Source organism: Lynx rufus, unplaced genomic scaffold (assembly GCF_022079265.1).
Source record: "Lynx rufus isolate CCGP_SWC_20201006 ecotype Redwood Valley unplaced genomic scaffold, mLynRuf1.p SCAF_2, whole genome shotgun sequence".
NCBI lineage: Eukaryota > Metazoa > Chordata > Mammalia > Carnivora > Felidae > Lynx > Lynx rufus.
This window is the reverse complement of record NW_025814834.1, coordinates 51,351,742-51,372,624: the sequence shown is the minus strand read 5'-3', so window position 1 is coordinate 51,372,624 and position 20,883 is coordinate 51,351,742. Positions and strand designations below refer to the sequence as shown.

The 20,883-nt window shown below is 38.0% G+C and overlaps 1 protein-coding gene across 3 annotated transcripts in view; it reads left to right on the top strand.

The window, feature by feature from the left end:
* Positions 1-8,952: 8,952 nt before the first annotated feature.
* The window catches only part of DNAJC10 (DnaJ heat shock protein family (Hsp40) member C10), a 52,479-nt gene continuing 40,548 nt past the window's right edge, over positions 8,953-20,883 (top strand). For 2 of the 3 annotated variants that reach the window (XM_047084107.1, XM_047084105.1), the window contains exons 1-4: positions 8,953-9,373; positions 10,836-11,184; positions 12,629-12,794; positions 14,415-14,465. In XM_047084107.1, the coding sequence (XP_046940063.1) occupies positions 10,981-11,184; positions 12,629-12,794; positions 14,415-14,465 (421 nt within the window). In that variant the 5' untranslated portion in view covers positions 8,953-9,373; positions 10,836-10,980. Of the gene's footprint in view, positions 9,374-9,400; positions 10,111-10,835; positions 11,185-12,628; positions 12,795-14,414; positions 14,466-20,883 lie in introns of those variants that run through there. The other variant, XM_047084106.1, reaches the window with a different exon arrangement.

Genomic DNA, 20,883 nt, shown 5'->3' with positions numbered 1-20,883 from the left:
AAGATTCAACATTGGGTGGTTTCTCAAATTTTGGAGGCAGTGTCTACAATATATAGATGTGTTACTTCAACTAATTTGCCAAGTAATTCATGAGACTGGCCAGTTTTTGATGGATCTGAATTAAGAAACAGTCTGAAATAAGTAGATCTAAGCTGTGATGCAAATGGTTCTTTCTCTTGAACCTTATGAGCAATAGATCTAAATGATACTGAAATGCCTGTGGCAGACTGAAATACTGTAAGGTGCTTCTAATATGCCCCACTAGGAAAATCACAGCCTAGGCCTTTAGAGTTTACATGGCAATGGTGTTCTTTCATAACAATTATCAACATAAAAGTAGTCCTCAGCTTTCTGCTAGACCCTGGAGGAGAGTGAATGCCTGACTGTGGGTTACCAAATGATTATGCAATTCAAACAGTTATAAGTTGTTATCTGACCCACCAAACCAGAAATCAATTTCTCTGGGATCTAGGACTTTCCCTATTGTCACCACACTCTCCCACCTTTCATGGAGCTAATAATAAGTACATGTATCATAAGAGTGATAACTGCAGTGACCACACAATAGAGTGTCTGCATAAGTGCGGAAGTGCAATGTCTGCATCTAGAAGTGCAATATAACAAGGGACAAGGTAGAGAGAGGGGCCACAACAGTGCATCTAGGTTGGTGTCTACCCACCCACTCACATAAGATGCAGTCTGGGCTTCTTAACTAATTGATCAAGTCAGGGTAGGAAAGAAAAGGAGAGATTGTGGGAAGTTGTATGTAGGCTGAGGTCCTGCACTGTATTTGTTCCACTCCAGATACTTCCATGTCCCAATTTTCTGGATTGCTAAAACATGGCTAAGAATGGATAAATCTTTGAGGAGATGTACTAGGGCAGATATAGCATTACGTAGGTGGTCCAGCCAGTCTACCAATGGCATGGTAAGCAACAGACTATTGAAATTTGTCTTTTTTAGGCACCTGTTCCAGCACTTTATTGCCACACACTCTGCAGATGATATGTGCATGCAATAGTCATAGGATCCTATGCTGGAAGGCCTAGCTTATTATTTTCTGGGCCATAAAGTGTAATCCATGTCTGATTGGAGGGTCTTTGGATAGCCCCAAAGTAAACTGTATTATACTCTCAATGCTTTAACGGTGTTATGTGAGCATCTGCAATTGCACAGCTTTAATAAATGAATCATCAGTCAAGTCTGGGATCATGGTGGGGTGGGATTGGTTAGCAGCTACCATTTGGCCCCTTTATCTAAATGCCATAAACACATAGCCTTCCAAGGAGTAACCTCATTATGGAGGCCAACCCAGAAATTCTGTTAGTTCACTTGGTCTGATTTAAGGTTATCGCTCACTTGGTCTGATTTAAGGTTATCACTTTCATGGAAGCAGGGAGCAGATGGGATGATACTAATGGCCACACACTTTAAACTTCCCCCTTTTCTTGCTCTACATAGTGACCTAAAAGCATTATCTATCTCATATTACATAGTGTTGACAGAACACTGTTTATGCTGGTTACATGACAACCTTCACTGCTCTAGTTATAGAAAGTGGATTAGAGAAATGGTCCATTTATTTGGTCTTACTGTATCTAAAATTCTTTGCACATTCCACCCACCAGAATATTCAACTAGTAGTTTCACCTGCAGTTCCGGATCACCCTTCTTCTGTGTCACATCTTATGCAACTCCCTCAAAGCCCTTAATAACAGCCATGGGATATTGGCAATCTTTGTCCCCAAATCTTGGCATTCTCAGCAAATTTATTATTTAAGAAACTTGAGACTTCAAAGGACTAGTTCTTGTAATGTTAGTAATTATCCTTCCCAATCCTTGAAACTAGTCATACTGCCCTATTTGGGCTTTTCCCATTTCTAGAGTAGGTCTTTGATCTGCAGACCTTGGTATGCTGGCCCAGATGCCCTGTTTTTTTGTGCCAACTGTTGAGTGAACAATGTCAAACAACCAGACATCAAACACACCAGGCCTGTGATAAAACTCCTGAGAAAGAAGCAGTAGCTGTTCAGGTCCTCCATTGCCTATCACATTCTGGGCAAGGACCCAGGGATTTAGAAGGCCACCCATCAGATTCAGAAAAGGCACCCTAGTCCTAGTGCTGTGGGGATTTTGATTGGGAAAACACTAGCCCCTCTCTGTCATGATCAGAGTTCTGGATCCCTGACTCCAAGTAGCTGACATTCTAGTAATACAAGTTAAATTTTTCAAAAAAAAAATTTTTTTTTTAAATAAAGAGTTAACAGGGCACCTGGGTGGCTCAGCCAGTTAAGTGACTGACCCTTGGTCTCGGCTCAGGTCATGATCTTGCAGTTTGTGAGTTCAAGCCCCACATCTGGGGCTCATGCTGGCAGTGCGGAGCCTGCTTAGGATTCTCTTTCTCTCCTTTCTCTTGCCCCTCCCCTTCTCGCTTGCACCCTTTCTCTCTCTCTGTCTCTCAAAAATAAAAGAGCTTTTAAAAATTCCTCCTGAAAGAAAGAAAGAAAGAATGAAAGAAAGAAAGAAAAAAAGAAAGGAATTAAAAAAATTTCTACCTGTGCCCACTCCCAGAAAATCAACTGTGTACATCTTGGGATGCACATAGCCCACTCTGCGTACACTCCTTAACTCCCCTTGCTATTACTATGCACTATACGATCTCCTTTGTGTTGACAAAGAAGGGAAAATGTGCTGCTGGGAGAATGGTGCCAATCGCTAATTTTCTGAATATGGCATCTTCTTCCATCTTAGCAAACTAGGGTCTTTCCTTGACACCTCGAAAATGCTCATTTCCTCACTCTACCTGTCTGGCAGAAGATGCTTCCACTATGCACTACTTGATTGGTTGAAGTAGAGTATTAGAGGAAGCTAGAAAAAAGTTATCATAGTAAACCTGAGATTTTCGTTCTTGGAAAGTCTTGCTTGGAAAGTTGGTCCTTGCCTGGTGTCTGGGAATTTGGCTGATAACTTCTGGAGGAGGGGGCGGGGCGGGGACACCTTTCCTGAATGGCTTGCTGTGGCTGAACTCTAAAAACAATGTAGTCTGTGCTGAAAATCTATTTTCCTTCTGGGGGTCTAGAATTTTGGTGCATGCTAAGCAAAGGATGCCTACATTCCCAGCTCCCAGTAAAAATTTTGGTTACTTAGTCTTTACTGAGCTTCCCTTGAACACAACCCTTTGCACATGTGGTCACAGCACTTTGCACGTGTTGCCACAACTCGCTGCTGGAGTTGTGTCCCCTATGTGACTCTACTGAGAGAAGACCCTTGGAAGCTTCCACCTGGTTTCCTCCAGACTCAACCTGTGAACCTCCTCTCTTTGCTGATTCTGCTTTGTTCCCTTACCCTGTATTAAATCGCAGCCATGAGTACAATTATATTCTTATTCCAAGGGGTCATTCTAGTGAAATGTCAAGCCTGGGGATGGTCTTGGGGACATCCCACACAGGGGACAACCTGCATAGCTACCCTAAATGCAGTGACTCAACCAAAAGACACCTATAAGCTCCCTCATTCCCATGTCCTTCTCTTCATTAGTTACAAACAGCCAGAGCCATTCTCACATTTTACAGTGTTTTTCCTTGTGCTTTACTCAGTGATTTCTTCTGTCGATACACATTTCAGGGATTCCTCAAAGTTTCTGGTCCAATGAAGAGGGCACTTGTTCTGCAACAATGATGTGGATTTTTTTTTTGAATAAACTTCTCTATTATCTCCAAAAACCTGGGATGTAGGTAGGCTGGCAGGCACACTTTATCAATTGATAATCTGATCTCCTGGCCCCCTATTATTTATCGAGTAAAATGGAAAGACAAAATATTTCCCATATTTGGGACTGTCAACCCATATTTGCTTTGTATTTGCTTTCATTTCAATTTAGCAAGTATTTATGTAGGAATTAGTGCCAAGAAAAACCATCATTTACAAAATACACATACATATGTGCGTTTGTGTGTGTGTGTGTATATATATATGTATATATATGTATATATATGTATATATGTATATATATATGTATATGTATATATATGTATATGTATATATATATATACACACACACACACATGTGTATGCGTGTGTACATTCCTGTCTGCTTTATTTTGACTTTTAGTTTAAGGGCTTAGTTACCACATAACTTTTTTTTAACACTAAAAACTGTAGTCTCAGAATAATTGAGATGTAGGGAAACAAGCATAAAAGAAAGGTTAACTACAGCTAAAGTTTGACCTACTTGTTGGAGACGAGAATATGAAATTATAATCATCACGGAAATATAAGCAACCACAAATTCAAATATTTTCAACACATATATCAAATACCAATTCCATTAGTGGATGCTGTAGGTGATTTTAAGATATCAATTATTGTGTCCTTACATATTTGATCTGGTCTAATAAGCTATTGCAATTTACCCCCAAAATGAAACACTTGTGACAGGTTATTATGTTGTTTTGAAAAAAATATATGGAAATAACACCTAATTTTAGCTTAAATAAATGCTGTCAAAAATATTTCAATTAATTGATTGTGGTGCTCCTTACAGACTCCAGATCTAGACCACCCAGGCTGAAATCCAACATCTACCACTTACTAACTGGGTCACGTTGGTCAAGTAGCTTAACCTCTTCTAGCCTCAGTTTCTTCATCTGTAAAATTGATGTAATAATTGCACTTACCTCACAGAATTGTTATGGCAATTAAATGTGTTAATACAAGTAAAGTGCTTGATAGAGTGTCTAGGACATATAAAGCACATGTAAGTTTTATTGTGATGATCATTATCATTTCACACTGGTTGGGAAGACAGGAAACATGGGTTATATTCTCATTTCATGCATTTACATTTCAGTGTCTTTGGCAAGTACTCATCAACTTTCCTGGGCCACAGTTTCCTCCCCTACAAATTTAAAGAATGCACTCCATCACCTTGAAGATTTTACCTGGTTCTGAAACTCCAAATTTATTCTGTATTTTTTTTTGAAATTAAGAAACACCCATATTGCACCCTCATTTGATTCTGAGCCATTAAGCCCCAACTTGAGTCTTTATAGAACTTATTGTTTATACCACTCATTTGATATTTATTTTTATATTATATTTCTACATGTGAATGTGTGTTCTACATGTCCCTCCCCTTTGGCCAGATGATAATGACTTTAGGAACAAAGGTCCATTCTTTCCTCTTTGCACATGATAAATATTGACTTTTCATTCCATCATAATGCATGCATTGAATAGGCACCAAGCACTGTTCTAGCTAGACCTTGAGGGAAAAAGTAAATAAAATCTAATTCCTGATCTGAAAGAATTCATTATAATAGACCAACCAATGAAACATAATTACTATATGGAATGATAAATGCAATAATAATGGATGAAATCCTCAAATATGCTTGAATGGCTCACAGAAAATTATTTTTTAGAAGAAACATGAACAGGTCTTAAAAGATGAGTAGCAATGCTCCAGATGGAATAAAAAAAAAAAAGAAATGAAAACAGTCCCCTTGTTATAACATATCTCACGCAGATATGATAGAACAAGGGTATCAAATTTTGATTTATTATACTGATGCTGGTAAGGCTTTGGTTTCCCTAAAGCAGGTGGACATCCCTGATGTCAATTATCTGAAGTAGAAATGTGTCTTCAAATGTCTTTCTCTTACCCTACCATGACCAATTCATCACCAAATTACATATATATACATATATATATGTATATATATGTATATATATACATACACACATATATATATATATCCTCTTACTTTTTTCTTGAATCTATTTATTTCTCTGCACCTGCACTAATTCTGTCATAGAATTTACGTTCTGTTTTTTAATTTGTAAATTCTTATTAAGGTATAATTGAAATATTAGTTTCAGATATGCAACATAACATTTATATATGTTGTGAAATGACCACCAAAATAAGTCTAATTAACATCCATCCCATACATAGTCACAGAATTTTTTCTTTTTTAAAAAATTTTTTTGAATATTTATTTTTGAGAGAGAGAGAGAGAGAGAGAGAGAGAGAGAGACAGAGCATGAGTGGGGGAGGGGCAGGAAAGAGGTATATACAGAATCTGAAGCAGGCTCCAGGCTCTGAGCTGTCAGCACAGAGCCCGACGCAGGGCTTGAACTCATGAGCCGTGAGATCATGACCTGAGCAGAAGTCGGACGCTCAACCAACTGAGCCACCCAGGCGCCCCAGAAATTTTCTTCTTATGGTGAGAACTTTTAGCATCTATTCTCTTAGTAACTTTCAAGTATGCATTACAATATTATTAACTACAGTCGCCATGCTGTACATTACATCCCTAGGACTTATTTATTTTATGACTGGAAGTTTGTACCTTTTGACTTTCTCCATCCATCCCACCCACCCCCTACTCCCAGCCTCTGGCAATCAACAATCTGCTCCCTGTATCTATAAGTTTGGTGTTCTGTGTGTGTGTGTGTGTGTGTGTGTGTTTTAGATTCCATATGTAAGTAAGGTCAAATAGTATTTGTCTTTTTCTTTATGTCCTTTTTCACTTAGCATAATGCCCTCAAAATCTATCCATGTTGTCACAAATGACAAGATTTCATTCTTTTTTATGGCTAAATAATATTGTTTTACATATATACTACATTCTCTTTATCCATTCATCTATCAATCAACATTTAGGTTGTTTCCATATCTTGGCTATTGTGAATAACACTGCAACGAACATGAGGGTGCATAGATCTTTTCTAATAAGTGTTTTCATTTTCTTAGGGTAAATACCCAGAAGTAGAATTGCTAGATCATACGGTAGTTGTATTTTTAATTTTTTGAGGAACTTCCATACCGTTTTTCATAGGGGCTGCACCAATTTATATTCTCATCAACAGTACAAGGGTTCCCTTTTCTCCACATCCTCACTAACACTTGTTATTTTTTTTCTCTTTTTGATAATAGTCATTCTGACTAGTATGAGGTGATATCCCATTGTGTTTTTGACTTGTATTTCCCTGATGATTAATGATGCTGGACACCTTTTCATATGCTTCTTGGCCACCAATATGTCTTCTTTAAAAAAATGTCTATTCAGATCCTCTTCCCATTTTAAAAAATTTTAATGTTTATTTTTGAGAGAGAGAGACGGAGTGCAAGCAGGGGAGGGGCAGAGAGAGAGGGAGACACAGAATCCAAAGCAGGCTCCAGGCTCTGAGCTGTCAGCCCAGAGCCCAACATGGGGCTATGAAACCTACCTACAAAACAAACCGTTGAGATCGTGACCTGAGCCTAAATTGGACACTCATCTGACTGAGTCACCCAGGTGCCCTACTCTGCCCATTTTTTAAATTAAATTGTTTGGGGTGTTTGCTATTGAGTTTATAGGTGTTTATATTTTTTGGATATCAACCCTTTATCAGATATATAACCTGCAAATATTTTTCTCCCATTCCAAAGGCTGTCTTTTCATTTAGTTGATGGTTTCCTTTGCTGTGTAAATTCTAGGTATCAGAATTCCCCAAGATTTTATGCTTGGCTCACAGCTTTTATTCTGCATACTTTCTCTGGGTACTCTTATTTATACTCATGGCTCCAACTACCACAGATTATTTGATAATTTCCTATTTTTTACTTCAGTCTAAATATTCCCCATGAGATTTAGGCCAGATATGTTTATTCGGACATAATCTAGGATCTTTGAAATAGATATATCCAAATCAGAACCCTTTATTTTTTCCCCCGATCCTCATTCAGTGCATGTATTCAGCTACCTAAACCAGAACTAACCTTAGATCCTTCCTCTCCTTTATTTCCCATATCCAAGCAATAACCATTTCTTGCCAAATTTACTTTCTCTAGCACTCACTCTTCTAATTGTTCTTCCTTTCTCATCTGGTTCCCTTTGTATTCACTTTCCAAAAGCTACCAGAACAATCTAAAATACAGCCTGAGTCCCTTACTTTAAAAGCTTTAAGGGGCTTCCTCATTACCAAAAAGATAGTCTATGTTCTCATCATAGCATAAAACCCACTGTGATCAGCTCCCTGCTTGATTCGCCAGTTTTCTATTTTGCTTTCCAATTTACTCTAAAGATTTTGTTGGTACACACACAGTGTGACATAATGATTAGCATCGCAGTCTTTGGAGTCAAGCTGCTTAAGTGTGAATCCCAGGTCTATCACATATTTACCTGTTTCCGCAATTGTGAAATGGATATAATTATAGTCAAAATAATATAAGAATATTTGGAGGACTGAATTAATACGTGTATACTTAGACTAGTTCCTACCACATATTTACTATTACATTAGGCTCTTCTAATATTTCTGCCTTTGTTCACCTCCTTCCTTCTCTTTCTTGCAATGTATTAGTTCAGCTAGGGATCCCATTCAGTCAGTTTTTTATAAGCTTACATTTGATTTACTACCCATGAAATTGTTACCAATTACAACGTATTTCATATTAGGGTTAATGTCTTAAGCAGGCATCCTCACAATGTTTTTTTTTTCTTTTGATGGTTGCAAATGTAGCTACTTCTACTGTTCTGTGTTCCGCAGATCAAAACTGAAGTTTTTGTACCAAACCACTTAAATGTAAAGGTGAGAGAGAGAAGTATGGATAACTCCCCAGTTTCTAGCGTGAATGACTAGGAAACCAGACAATACTGCTCAAATGTTTGTTCTAACACACACACAAATATTTTTATTTCTCCCAAGTTTCCTACTGACTCTTCAGCCCGCTAGATAAAGCTCCCCTTTATCCACAAAATTTCCCCTCTCTGCCACACCCACCCACCAACCCGAAAAACGCTCTATAGCTCTAATTTCCCTTTAAGAATATGGCCACTCGGAAATTGCACGCCTAAACCCGCCTCCCAGGTTTCCCTGTCACCATAGCAACGGTAGAAGGAAGGGGCGGGCTCCCTCAACCTACGTCCGGCCTGCCGCGTGCGCCAGCCGGTTTAATGCGGGGGCGCGGGCTTCTGGGCTTGAACAGGTTTTTCAGCTCCGGGTTGGACCCGGAGCCGGAGCCGGATTCAACGCTGATGGCCACGTCAACCTAAAGCTAAACCGCCCTCCCCACCCAGCTGCCGCCGCGCCCGCCGAGTTGCTGCGGGTGTTCCCAGGCCGCGTCCTCTCCGCCTTTCCCACAGTGCCCCGCGCCAGGCCCCGCCCCGGTTCGCCGTGGGGACCGGGGCGCGAGGAGCCGACTGGAACTGCAGCGCTCGTTGCTGCCGGTGCGGCTCGTCCTCCCCCATCCCGAGCGCGGCGGCCCGGCGGTCGGAGAGTGCGCGCTTTGTTCACGCGCGCACAGCTTGCGCTCGGCCGGGTGGGGTCCGCCGCCGGGAATTGAGGATGGGGGAGTAGCTGCAGGAGGCGACCCCGCTACACTGAGGTGGGCATGGGCCGGGGCCCGGGGCTCTGTAGGAGCCGGCGGCGGCCTGGGCCCTCCTGGAAGGGAGAGCGCAATGCCTGTGCACCTCAGTCTCCCCTCCCTTCCTCTTTGCCCCTGCGACGGGTTTTGTGTTCTCGCTCCCCATCTTTTTCTGATTATCTACATCATCACCCTTCTGACCTCGTCTCCTCACGTCTTGCTACAGTTTCTCTCACTTAAGCCGCAGTCACTCAGTCTCTTTTCACCCTAACCCGGCCGGAGACTTCACACACCAGCAGCACTTATTGGTCTCTTTCACGGGACTTCCCCAACTTTCCCCTCTCCCCGCATCATATTCTGGGGTGATGGCAGCCAGAAATCCTTCATACTGCCTTTACCTGCAGCTTCCACCTGTCCCCGAAGCTTGGCGGAGATCAAGTCAACCACACCCACGCTGACTGAGAACGACCGCTAGCAACACCACTTGTCCCATAGTGGTGTTGGAGAATGTGTTCTCTATTTTCCTCTAGTTTTTTAGTCTGATACTTGTTACTCTCCATCACTATGCTTTACAAAGTTATGTTTTGGTTGCATGAAACAAGTTAGAAATGAGCCAAAGACCGTTCGCAGGTAAGGAGAAGATTTAGACATTTAGGATTAAATGAAGAAAGGAGAAACAATGCTAAGAAGGTTAGATTTTTCAAAGTGTTTTGGTATCTTTTGTGATCTGATGAAGTGGAGATTATTGACCTACACAGGTGAGCATGTTAAAATAACTGGTTCCTTCTCCTTTTTTGTTTCCTTTTCATTTTTATTTATCTTAAATGTAAACTGCGATAAAATTACTGTTAACTTGTAGTTATTATTCGACTATTTATATAAAGTAGTCCCTACTTACATGTAGTGTAAGGACCTTTTGAGAAAATTCGGAACAAACCGGCCATACTAAGTATGTTGTCTAACAATGTAAATTCACTGCCCTTGTTGGAAGAGGTGTATGAAAAATACTCTTTGAAAGGACTCCCTAGTCCTTCCAAAGGAAATTTTCTACAAGTGAAATCTGATTAAAATGAAAACGATGTAGCCTTACAGTGGTAAAGAAGTGGCCAAAAAGGAAGTGGTTTTACAAAAGAGCTGTGCTTAATTAAGCTAGATAGAAAAGGAAGGAAACGTTTTTTTCCCCAGACTTGTGTTCTGGTGCTGATCAGAGCAAATCATTGAATTTGTTTTCAAAGTGTTCTAGCTAACTACAACCGCACACTACCCTTTACACTTACCTCCTATCTTGAGTGGTTTCACAAATCTGGCTACCTGGATATGGAAGCAGTGAAGGGGCCCCCAAAGAATAGAGCCTGGGCACTCACCCTGATTTGCCATCAAATGGAGCTTGTATTACTGGCCATGTTATTTAACAGCGTTATTGCTGGGTTTTTTTGTTTGTTTTTTTCAATGTATTTTTAACTACCTTGTTTCCTCTCTTTAGATTGACATTTTGGGAGGAAATTTCATGATGCTTGATTCGCCCTGGGAGTAATGTGAACAGAAGTTCTCAAACCTGCATATTCTATCAGTTGGAACCAGCGTGTATCTTAATGTTCACTTAAATCAGAACTTGTGTAAGAAAAAGAATGGGAGTCTGGTTAAATAAAAATGACTACGTCAGAGACTTGAAAAGGGTCATTCTGTGTTTTCTAATAGTGTATATGGCCGTTTTAGTGGGCACAGATCAGGATTTTTACAGTTTACTTGGAGTATCCAAAACTGCAAGCAGTAGAGAAATAAGACAAGCTTTTAAGAAATTGGCGTTGAAGCTACATCCTGATAAAAACCCGGTAGGTAGTTTTCTCTTTAAATACATCTGATTCATGTATTTCAGTGAAGTTTTGATACGTAGTTAAATTTTAAGTGCTCAAAATGCTTAAAAACAATCACATGTCAAAAGTCACAACTTAGCTTCTGTACTAAAAAACAGAAGCAGCAAAATATTCTGGTTGAGAACAGTGTGAAAGAATATTGATATCAAAAATGCAATTCCCTGTTAATTTGAAAACTGAGTTGTACCAGTTCCATTACAGATGTTAATTCCAAAACCAACGATAATGTCTATGGGGTAGTTGAAGTAGTTTTCTTAGTGAAGTAAGTTAAGAACAAGTATTTTATAACTGTAATAGGAAAATTATTCCCTTAGAACTTGGAAGTTTCTTGCTAAAAAATGGCAGTAATAACTAATAATAACATGCTTCAACTTGTACTGTTTTCTCCATGCACAAATCCCACACCAGAGTCAGAAATTATTACAAATGAAAGCTTAAGAGCAGCCAAATCCAGGTAATTCCAGGAATAAATATTTGATTATGTATTCAATTACGTCATCTTTCAAAACTAATTTAGTTTTAATACTTATGGTATTTTTTATAATGTATCTAATTATTTTAATGAGATTTAACTCCTCAAGGATTTGAAAGGTATGGTTTATAATTTTCTGTTTTCTATATAAAATGCCTAAAAGAGGGTTATTTTATTTTGATTGCATAAAGTTCAGCAGTAGAATCAATATTTCACTAAAACTTGTTAGTTGGTTATCTTTCCCTGGAGATTTACCTTCTATTATATTTAGAATTTATATTTTTTCATATTTTTCTTTAAAATTTCAGAAATATGATTTTTAAGTTTCCATATGAAAGATAGTAGACCTTTTACACCTAATTATTATTTAGAAGAAAGCATTCTTCAAAAACCAGTTCTGTGAAAGAGTAACGAATGAGGAACATTTCCAATCCAGTTTTGAGTTTTACTCTGATACTAGTCTCATTTAATCATTTGATGGATTGGGGGACATTTCTGTTTGTTTGTTTTTGGTTAATATGTTGATTTTGCTTCAAATAGAAAAATTACCTACAAATTTCTTTGTAATTGTTTTGGGATAAAAAATAATATTTACAAAATTAAAGGTTTCAAGGTTTTATTAGTTTTTCTCAATTGCATTTCATGTAAGGAATGACTTACATTGTAGGGCCATATCTTTCAGCTTTTTGAGGCCTCAATTCTCATTTCTCTGTTCTTTTCTTATTCTTTTTTTTTTTTTTTTGGAAGATTATAGTTCTTCAAAATACTTTCTAATTTCAATCCATAATAACCCATTTCATACTGTATTCTTCCTCCTTATTTTGCTGTCTGTTCTCCCAGAAATTTCAAGGTTAAATTAAAACTTCATAGCGGTTTTGGAGATACTTGATCACATATCTGAAACAACTATTATGTCTAATATTTTAATAGAATAACCCAAACGCACATAGTGATTTTTTAAAAATAAATAGAGCATATGAAGTACTCAAAGATGAAGATCTGCGGAAAAAGTATGACAAATATGGAGAAAAGGGACTTGCAGATAATCAAGAAGGTGGCCAATATGAAAGCTGGAATTATTATCGTTATGATTTTGGTAAGGTGATATGATACTCTGTGAAATTTTGTTTTTTATTTGAGTAAATTTAGAAAATTAATTTTGTTTCACCACTTAACATAGGCAGTTAATATGTGTCACCTTGACTGTTTAATGTAACATGGGAGCTGCGTTCAAAAGGAAAGTCAGGTGGTATGTAGATATTGTCTGCACAGATGTGAAGGTATTTTGGTTATGATCTTGTTAGATACTTTTAAAATAAGGATTGTAGTTTAATTAAAAAAAGAATATTTGCAGTAGATGTTAAATCCTAAAGCCTTTTGGTATTTTTAAAGCATCATATTTTCCAAGAAAATCTAAGTTTCCTTTAGAGGAAATCTAAGTTTCCTTTAAGTTTAATAGTGGTCAGTTCAGTAGAAATGCCATCCTTCTCTTGTGGAATCCTTATTAATAATAGGATTGACGTGTTGACAGGAATAAGAAATGAGGGAAGTGTGGAGGGAGGAAGCAAGTTGAAGAAATCAAGGGCAGGTAAAGTAAACACAGGTATCCAGCAAGGCTAGAGGGAGCATTTGCTTACCCGGTATTTCTCTTCGTTATTGATTAGCCTCAAATGCACACTAAGAACTGAGGTATGCTTTTATATTAGACTACATAAAATATTTTAAATTCATATCTGGAGTATTTGTTTCTCAAGACTGCCTTTTTTTTTTTCCTTCAAAATAGTATTTTCTAATATATCACTGCAGCTCAATAGTATATATCTGATATCAGTAGTCTACATTTCATGGGCTAAAATCTGGCCAGCCACCTGTTTTTGTAAGGTTTTAATTAATCATAGAATTATGAGAATATGATAATTAGAATAAAATTATGCTCATTTATTTGCATATTATCTGTGGCTTCTTTCACTTCAGGGGCAAAATTGAATAGTTGTGACAGAAACCATGTGTCCCACAAGGCCTGTTTAACTGGCCTCTGCAGAATAAGTTTACTGACACCTGGTTTATATCCATCACTAGTATTATTTTGGTATCTTATATAGAAACAAATTTTCTCACACTGGTTTTAATTACGATAAGTAATATTTATATTAACTAAGTTGGTCTTTGTCTCTATAAACATTCTAATAAGACTTTTAACAGTAGGAAATACTTTAGTGAACTATTTATTTAAAAAAAAACATAATCAGAAAAGGAAGTGACGTCTCTAGTTAACAGTAAGGTATCAGTGTCAATTTCCTAGATTTTGTTAAAACTACATAAGTCATCATTAGGGGAAGCTGAGTGAAGGGAACATGGAAGTCTGTGCTATTTTTACTACTTCCTGGTAGTCTATAATTATTGCAAAATAAAAAATTAAAAAATAATAATAGAAATTTTCTGTGGAGATGAAATTATGGGTATTGGGAACCCCCAAACATAGCTGCAACAGTCCATATCAGGAAACTAATTTTTTGTTTTTTATCATTCTTTAGATGCATTACCAGTGGTATTATTTACTCTTGGTCTTTCTGTTTATTGCACTTTCTTCAACTTTGACATTTAGTATAGTAATCTGATTTTTGGTGTTTAAAACAAGACCTAAGTAATCTGTTTTTATGTGGTAATTTATTTTTATGATAAACTGTTAATTTTATAATGTTTACTTTTAAATTAGGTATTTATGATGATGATCCTGAAATCATAACATTGGATAGAAGAGAGTTTGGTAAGTTTGTGGGCATATGATTTTCTAAAACTGGTCCAAGACCAGTCTCTTACCTAAAACTCTTGAGGACAGACATATTTGAAATGTAGAAAATTTTTTGATTGTGGTATTGTTTGAATGTGTTTGAATATGGTATTGTTAACTTTTTAAATATAATAGTTTTACTAGCAAAAATAGGTTTATTCAGGAATAGCAGAAAATTATAATTCAGGACACACAAGCTATGGCAAAACCAAAGGCCAGTCTAGCAAATAAAAGTAATGTTCTTTTATGGAGGAGGAGGAGGAGGAAGTAGTTCAGAGGGGTTGTTTTGAATGAAAGTCCATTAGAAAAGCAGGAATTCAAAGTGACGACAGTTTCTCATTAGCTGATTTGCAGGGGTAGTCAATTTCTTATAAAAATTCAGTGTACATCTTTTCCTGTTCTGACCTATAATTGATCATTTTTTCCTTTGATAATTCTTCTGTTAGGGTCTGCAGTTGATAGTTTTTCCTGTAATTGACATTGAGTCATGTGATTTCCACCTTTTCACTTTCCCAGTCCACTTTAGTGAGGTTTTCCTGAATTAATTTTTACATTTCCCCCTTTTGATCAAGATCTATTTCTGAAAGTATACCTAATCAAGAGTCAGTTATTTCATATTTAATGGTTTTGTTCCTCAATGCCAAGAAGGATCTTTCAGGAAGGTACATAGCAGTTAGAAACCACTTATGGCCTCATTTCATTAATGAGGAAGGCGAGGAAAGAGAACTCTCATGCACTTCTCATGTATAGTTCATATTTATAAAGATCGTAAACATTGGAGATCATTTCTTTATTGGGTACATGATTGTTACAAAAGATTGGCAGACAACAAAATACAAAACTTAAGATATATGCAAAACAAGAAGTAACAAAATTCTTGGTTCTAAACCAAGACCCAAGATCTGAAAGTAGCTAACTGAAAATATTTATTGGCATTTACTCCAACATCAGGGAGAAAAGTTCTCCCTGCAAAGTTATGGATGCCTTCTGGAAGTCCCCACTTAAAGTGGCCATGAAAGCAAAACGGTGAATACTGCAAAAGCACACTGAATTAACCAAGTGCATTTGGGAGGATACTGTGCAAGTATAAACATGAAGTAATAGCTAATGAACTTCTTGCAAAAAATAACAGAACCTCAAAAAAAAAATAGCAAAACCTGAAAAATGTATTAAAACAGTATTGTTATCTCAAAAGAACTGTTTGGAAACAAATGTTACCTAATAATACAGCCTGTAAGGTTGCAAATTGAGAGGCCATGAATTTAGATAAGAGTTTTAGAGTCAGATAATAAATCAAATGAAAGAAAGACTTGTGGATTCCAAAGCTTCTAATCCTTCAGAAAAAGCAGCTAAAGAATTAATGTGATCACAGAATCATGATGAGGGTGTTTCTGAAAGGCCATAATCAGAAGAGATTTTCCCCTTTTTGCAGAGGTTTGGGAAGTGCAGGCAGTCTTCCCTTCTCTCTCACATACAAAGAGAAAAAAGGGAAGTTGGGTGTCCAAAAGCGAGGGACTTCATCAGGTTTTATTTTGTTTTTTTTAAGTCCTAAAAGCTGTGCTTGGAGTTTCCAAATAATAGAGTCAGGTTTGTCTTTTTTTTTTTTTTTTTTTTTTTTTTTTTTTTTGGTAAAGCATATAGAGGTTGAGCTATAAGAGAGAAGTTTGGAATCCAGTTTCAACATTGGCTAGTCAGTCCAAGAAAACGTTGTAATTAAATATTAGTTTTATATTTGAGGGAAGTCAGGATGCAATGAAGCCTCCCAGAATCCAAATGTAGCCCTTATTCTGAAATCAGGTTTTGTTCCCTGGTTTTGTTTGTCTACACCCTAAGTGTAGAACCTGAGTTTGAGCAAACTGCATTTTTTCTTTGGAGACTTTATGTCCATGTCCAAAAGTTTTAAGGGGTAGGTATTGTCTTCCTGTGAAGAGGTTTGAGAAGGGCAGCAGAGAAGCAAATGTAACAAAGTAGAACCTGAGAAAACTATGTCATCCAAATCAGCTTTTAAGGTTTGGAAAAAATGAGAAGGACTCTCTGTGACACCTTAGAGCATTATTGTTCAGGTATATTTCTGTTCTTCCAGAATACAAACAAAAATAAATTGGCTACCCTTACCAACTGGAATACTAAAAGTGTACTATATAGATAGTAGTGAAACATTTGCTTGTGTGGGAATAGATATCTGTAGCCTATGGGGGTTAGGAACAACAGGGTGCCAAGTGATAAAAATGTTATTTATTGCTTGGAGGTCCTGAACAAACCTCCTTTCTTGGCCATTTAGTTTTCTCATAGGTAAAATAAGGATGTCATGGGCACTAGTGCAGGGAATAATGAGACCCTGAGCCTTGTAATCTTCTGTGTGGGCTGGATGCCTTGAAGGACTTCTTTAAGGTATTCATTAATTCTGGGGAGGGGGTTGAGGGATCTGTTTGAATCTTGATGGGAGATGCACTGTAGATTCTGCCAGTATCAGTGGAAGATCTTGCACATAAAGAGGATGGTAGCTGATCCAATAGGAACAAATGATCATTGTCCCCAGGCTCCGCTGTGGTACCATCAGATCTAATAAAAGATGTTGAAGGGTCGTTTAACTTACCTGATTGGGTATTTTAATTACCAGTGTCAAATTGTAAAATTATTTCCCCCTTTTGGGAGAAAGGAATTCTGGCATAATATTTTCTAAGAAATCTCAGCCTGATAACTGAATGGGGTGGCAGAACTAAGGAGAAAAAAGTGTGTACTCCTTAAAGGGCCTAGACAAAAGGGGATAGGATGATAGATAGGAACCTGCAGAGGTTGATTCAAGACCCCCACTGTTTGAATTGTTTTAGTATGCTGAAGCAGGTCTATTTCATAGCAGTGAGATGGAGCTTCCAGACTGTAGCTCTGGTGTCAAGGACAGAGAGAAATGCATTCCCAATCTGGAGAGTCATTTCCCCAACCTGATTAAGTGGGAAGATTGGGAAGACCACTTGTAGTTCCTTGGAGTCCCATCATTGGGAATTAGGAGGACATTGGAAAGGCTGGCTAGAGGGCTGAAGATGTCTGAAGCATTTAAGAGGGTAACAATCTTTTTTCCAATGTCCTGGCTCTTTGCAGTAATAGAAAGTAGGAGATTTTTGGTTTTGCTTAGGGGCTTTCATTTGCTGGAGTTGAAAATTAAGAATTTTAGCAGTCTTTCAGGTAATTTGTCTAGGGTGCAAGCAGGCTGGTTTGCCAAATTAAATCTAGAGTGGACATAGTTTCACATTCATCTTGGTTCTTTTAATTAAAAGAGAAAGACCCCAGTTCAGCCTGCTAATAAACATAAATGCTACCTGTGTGGATTCAACATCTACAGCAAGATCAGAATTTTCTTTAAAGACAGTTTGAATGATTGTAATAGTCATGAATAGATTCATCAGGCTTTTGTGCAAGCCTAAATTTAGTTCCAATCAACAGGCCTAGGAAAGGCCACTGTAATTTCTCCGTGGAGGTTTCCAACCAAGTGTTCTAATGTCTTGCCAAAAGTTAGGGATCTGTTTGTGTGATTGAATCCCTTTCAGGATGTTTCCACTGGGCTAGTTTCTCCACTCCTTGGCCTGGCCCAGTTCATCTACAAGCATGTAGACTAACTGATATATATCTGAGAAGCCAGGTTGGTAAGTTTGAATAACTGCTAAAATCTTCAGCAAATCTATGGGGGTCCTCAGTCACTTTAGGAAACTCTTTAACTATGGCTTGTGAATTCAGCCTTAGTCCAGGGAACAGAAGAAATTTGGGGGTTATTTGGATCCTCAGAAGTCTCTAATGGGGCAGATTTTAAAAGGTTTAGGAGAGGAGAGAGCTGGGAGAGATTCTGAGGAAGAGGAGTTCAGTGAGAGAATTTGAATGAGGAAACCAAGGGTATAGAAGAGGTGAGGCATGAGGGAGGATGATGGCAATGGAGTTGGGCCTGAGCAGGAGGGGGGCTGCCAGGAGTCTTGAGACCAGATGGGTTGGGGAAGGGAGGCCTTGGAACCCTTTTGTCTTTTTTTTAGTTGTTTGCCTCAGTTATTGTAGAAATTATATTTTATAGAGGCAATTTTAGGTTCCTGATAACGTTTGGATGCTTCCAAATGCCAATCCATGTAGACATCTCATTCAGTTTTGACAGTTGTAGAGCCATGTCTATCCAATTTAGTTTTGAGAAAAGTTGGTTTAAGGAAATCAAAAGTTCACTGTAATGGCCATTGAAGTTCTAAATTATGTTTAGTTAAGTGGGTCCATTTAGTTAGAAATAGGCATGAGGAAGGGCCGTAGTTTTAAACATAAAACCGGCTGGGGTCCTAGAAGTGGAGGTGCCCTAGAAAAACATTTTGATGACTGGGATCCCATTTCTTAGAGGTTTTTTTTCTAAGGCAAAAAGAAAAATTCCAATAGACACAGCCTGATTCCATAAGGAATCAGACTGAAGACCAGCACAGTTCCAACAGGAACAGTCCAGTTCCAGAAAAGAGGTGACCGAAGGCTAGCACTTTCCCAACAAAAACAGTTTCTATAGAAATGGTGTGTCACAAAAAGGAGTTGAGCCAAAGGTCGACACAGTTCCAACAGGAGCGGTCTGGTTCTAAAAAGGAGTTGGACCAAAGGCCAAACAAGTACTCTTAAGGACAAAGCCTTGAAACAAATCCTGAATAAAGCATGGAGAGCTTAGAACACAGAGAACAGAACTTGAAATCCAGGAAAAAAGTTAACCTCAAACTCCAGGTTTGTAAGGAAGCAGTATGCTCAGTTGGCTCTGTGGATACCTGCACTTGTTTGCTCGCCAGTCTCCTGGTTGTTGGGGGTCCTGTCTGGATCCCATGGCTGATCACCAAGCAATATTAATGTAACATTAAAATAGTTGTTTTACTAGCAAAAGAATGGGTTTATTGAGGAATAGCAGAGAACTGCATTTTGGGATATGCAAGCTAGGGCAAGATTGTAGGCAAGGTCCAAATAAACAGGAGAAGAACATTATTTTATGGAGAAGGAGGAAGTTGGGAGGGGTTCTGAATGAAAATCCATTGGAGGAAAGCAAGAGTTCAGGGTAATGACAGTTTCTCGCGGGCTGATATGTAGAAATAGTCAATTTCTTATAGGAAATTCAAATACATCTTTTCTTGTTGAGGCCTATAATTGATGATTCTTTTCTGTTGATGATGATTCTGTTGGGGTCTGTAATTGACAATTCTTCCTGTAATTGATGCTGAGAGGTATGGCTCCTCATTCTAGTCTCTGACTCCAGTGAAGTTACCCTTTAATAATTTTCACAGTATAGGGGCACCTGGGTGGCTTAGTCAGTTAAGCATCCCACTTCGATTCAGGTCATGATCTCGCAGTTTGTGGATTCTGAGCTGACAGCTGAGCCTGCCTCAGATCCTGTGTCTCCCTGTCTCTCTGCCTGTCCCCTACTCGCACTCTGTCTCAGAAATGAATACATGTTAAAACAGATTTTTAATTTTTTTAAATAATAATTTTCACAGAATACACCATGTATCAAATAATGTTCTTTGCAGAATGTGGGGCAGTATACTTTTTTAAGACAGTGTTTTAATTTATTTGAGAGAGAGAGGGACATGCGCATGCAGAGAAGGAGCAGAGAGAGAGAGAGAGGGAGAGAGAGAATCTCAAGCAGGCCACTTGCTGTCAGCACAGAGCCTGACACAGGGCTCCATATCAGAAACGTGAGATCATGACCTGAGCCGAGATAAACCGACTCAGCCACCTAGGCATTCCTAAAACGTTATAATTTCTGCCAAGAAATGCTTAAGTATGTATACTAAAAAAAAAAAGTAAAAGTAATACATAGCCCCAGATCAGGTCAGGACAGGTTTGGAAGCCCGGGGAGCTTGCTGCGAACTTGCAAACTTCCAGTTTGGGAGCTTTTGGATTGCAGAGTTAGGGGTAACTTTGTGGTTATTTTGGAAGCAGATTTCTTTTGACTTTGATTTATGTGAAAATGGATACAAAAATACAGTTCTATTGCAGTTTTCCATTGCATTTTAGAAAATTTTAAATACTGGATTAGTCTTACACTTTTCAAAGTTTGTACAAGTATAATGAAATAGGTTTACTCTTTTCTATTTTGATCAGTATATTTTATTTCAAATTTCAATTGTTTTGTTTTATAATCTCTAATTTATAAATGAAAAATAGCACCTAGCTGCAATAAATGTATGTGTATGTTTCTCACATACATCATTATAAAAATATATATTATAGTTACTTGATTTTGAACAGTTTCTCCTGACCAAGAATTTTATTCTTATTTTTTACATCCTGTCGGTAAGCTCCAGCCTACACAGAGCTATCTAGTACATCACTTTGTCCATAGACTCAACACATGAACGCTTGAACAAGTTCTGAGTGGAATGAATAGAAAACGTACCTT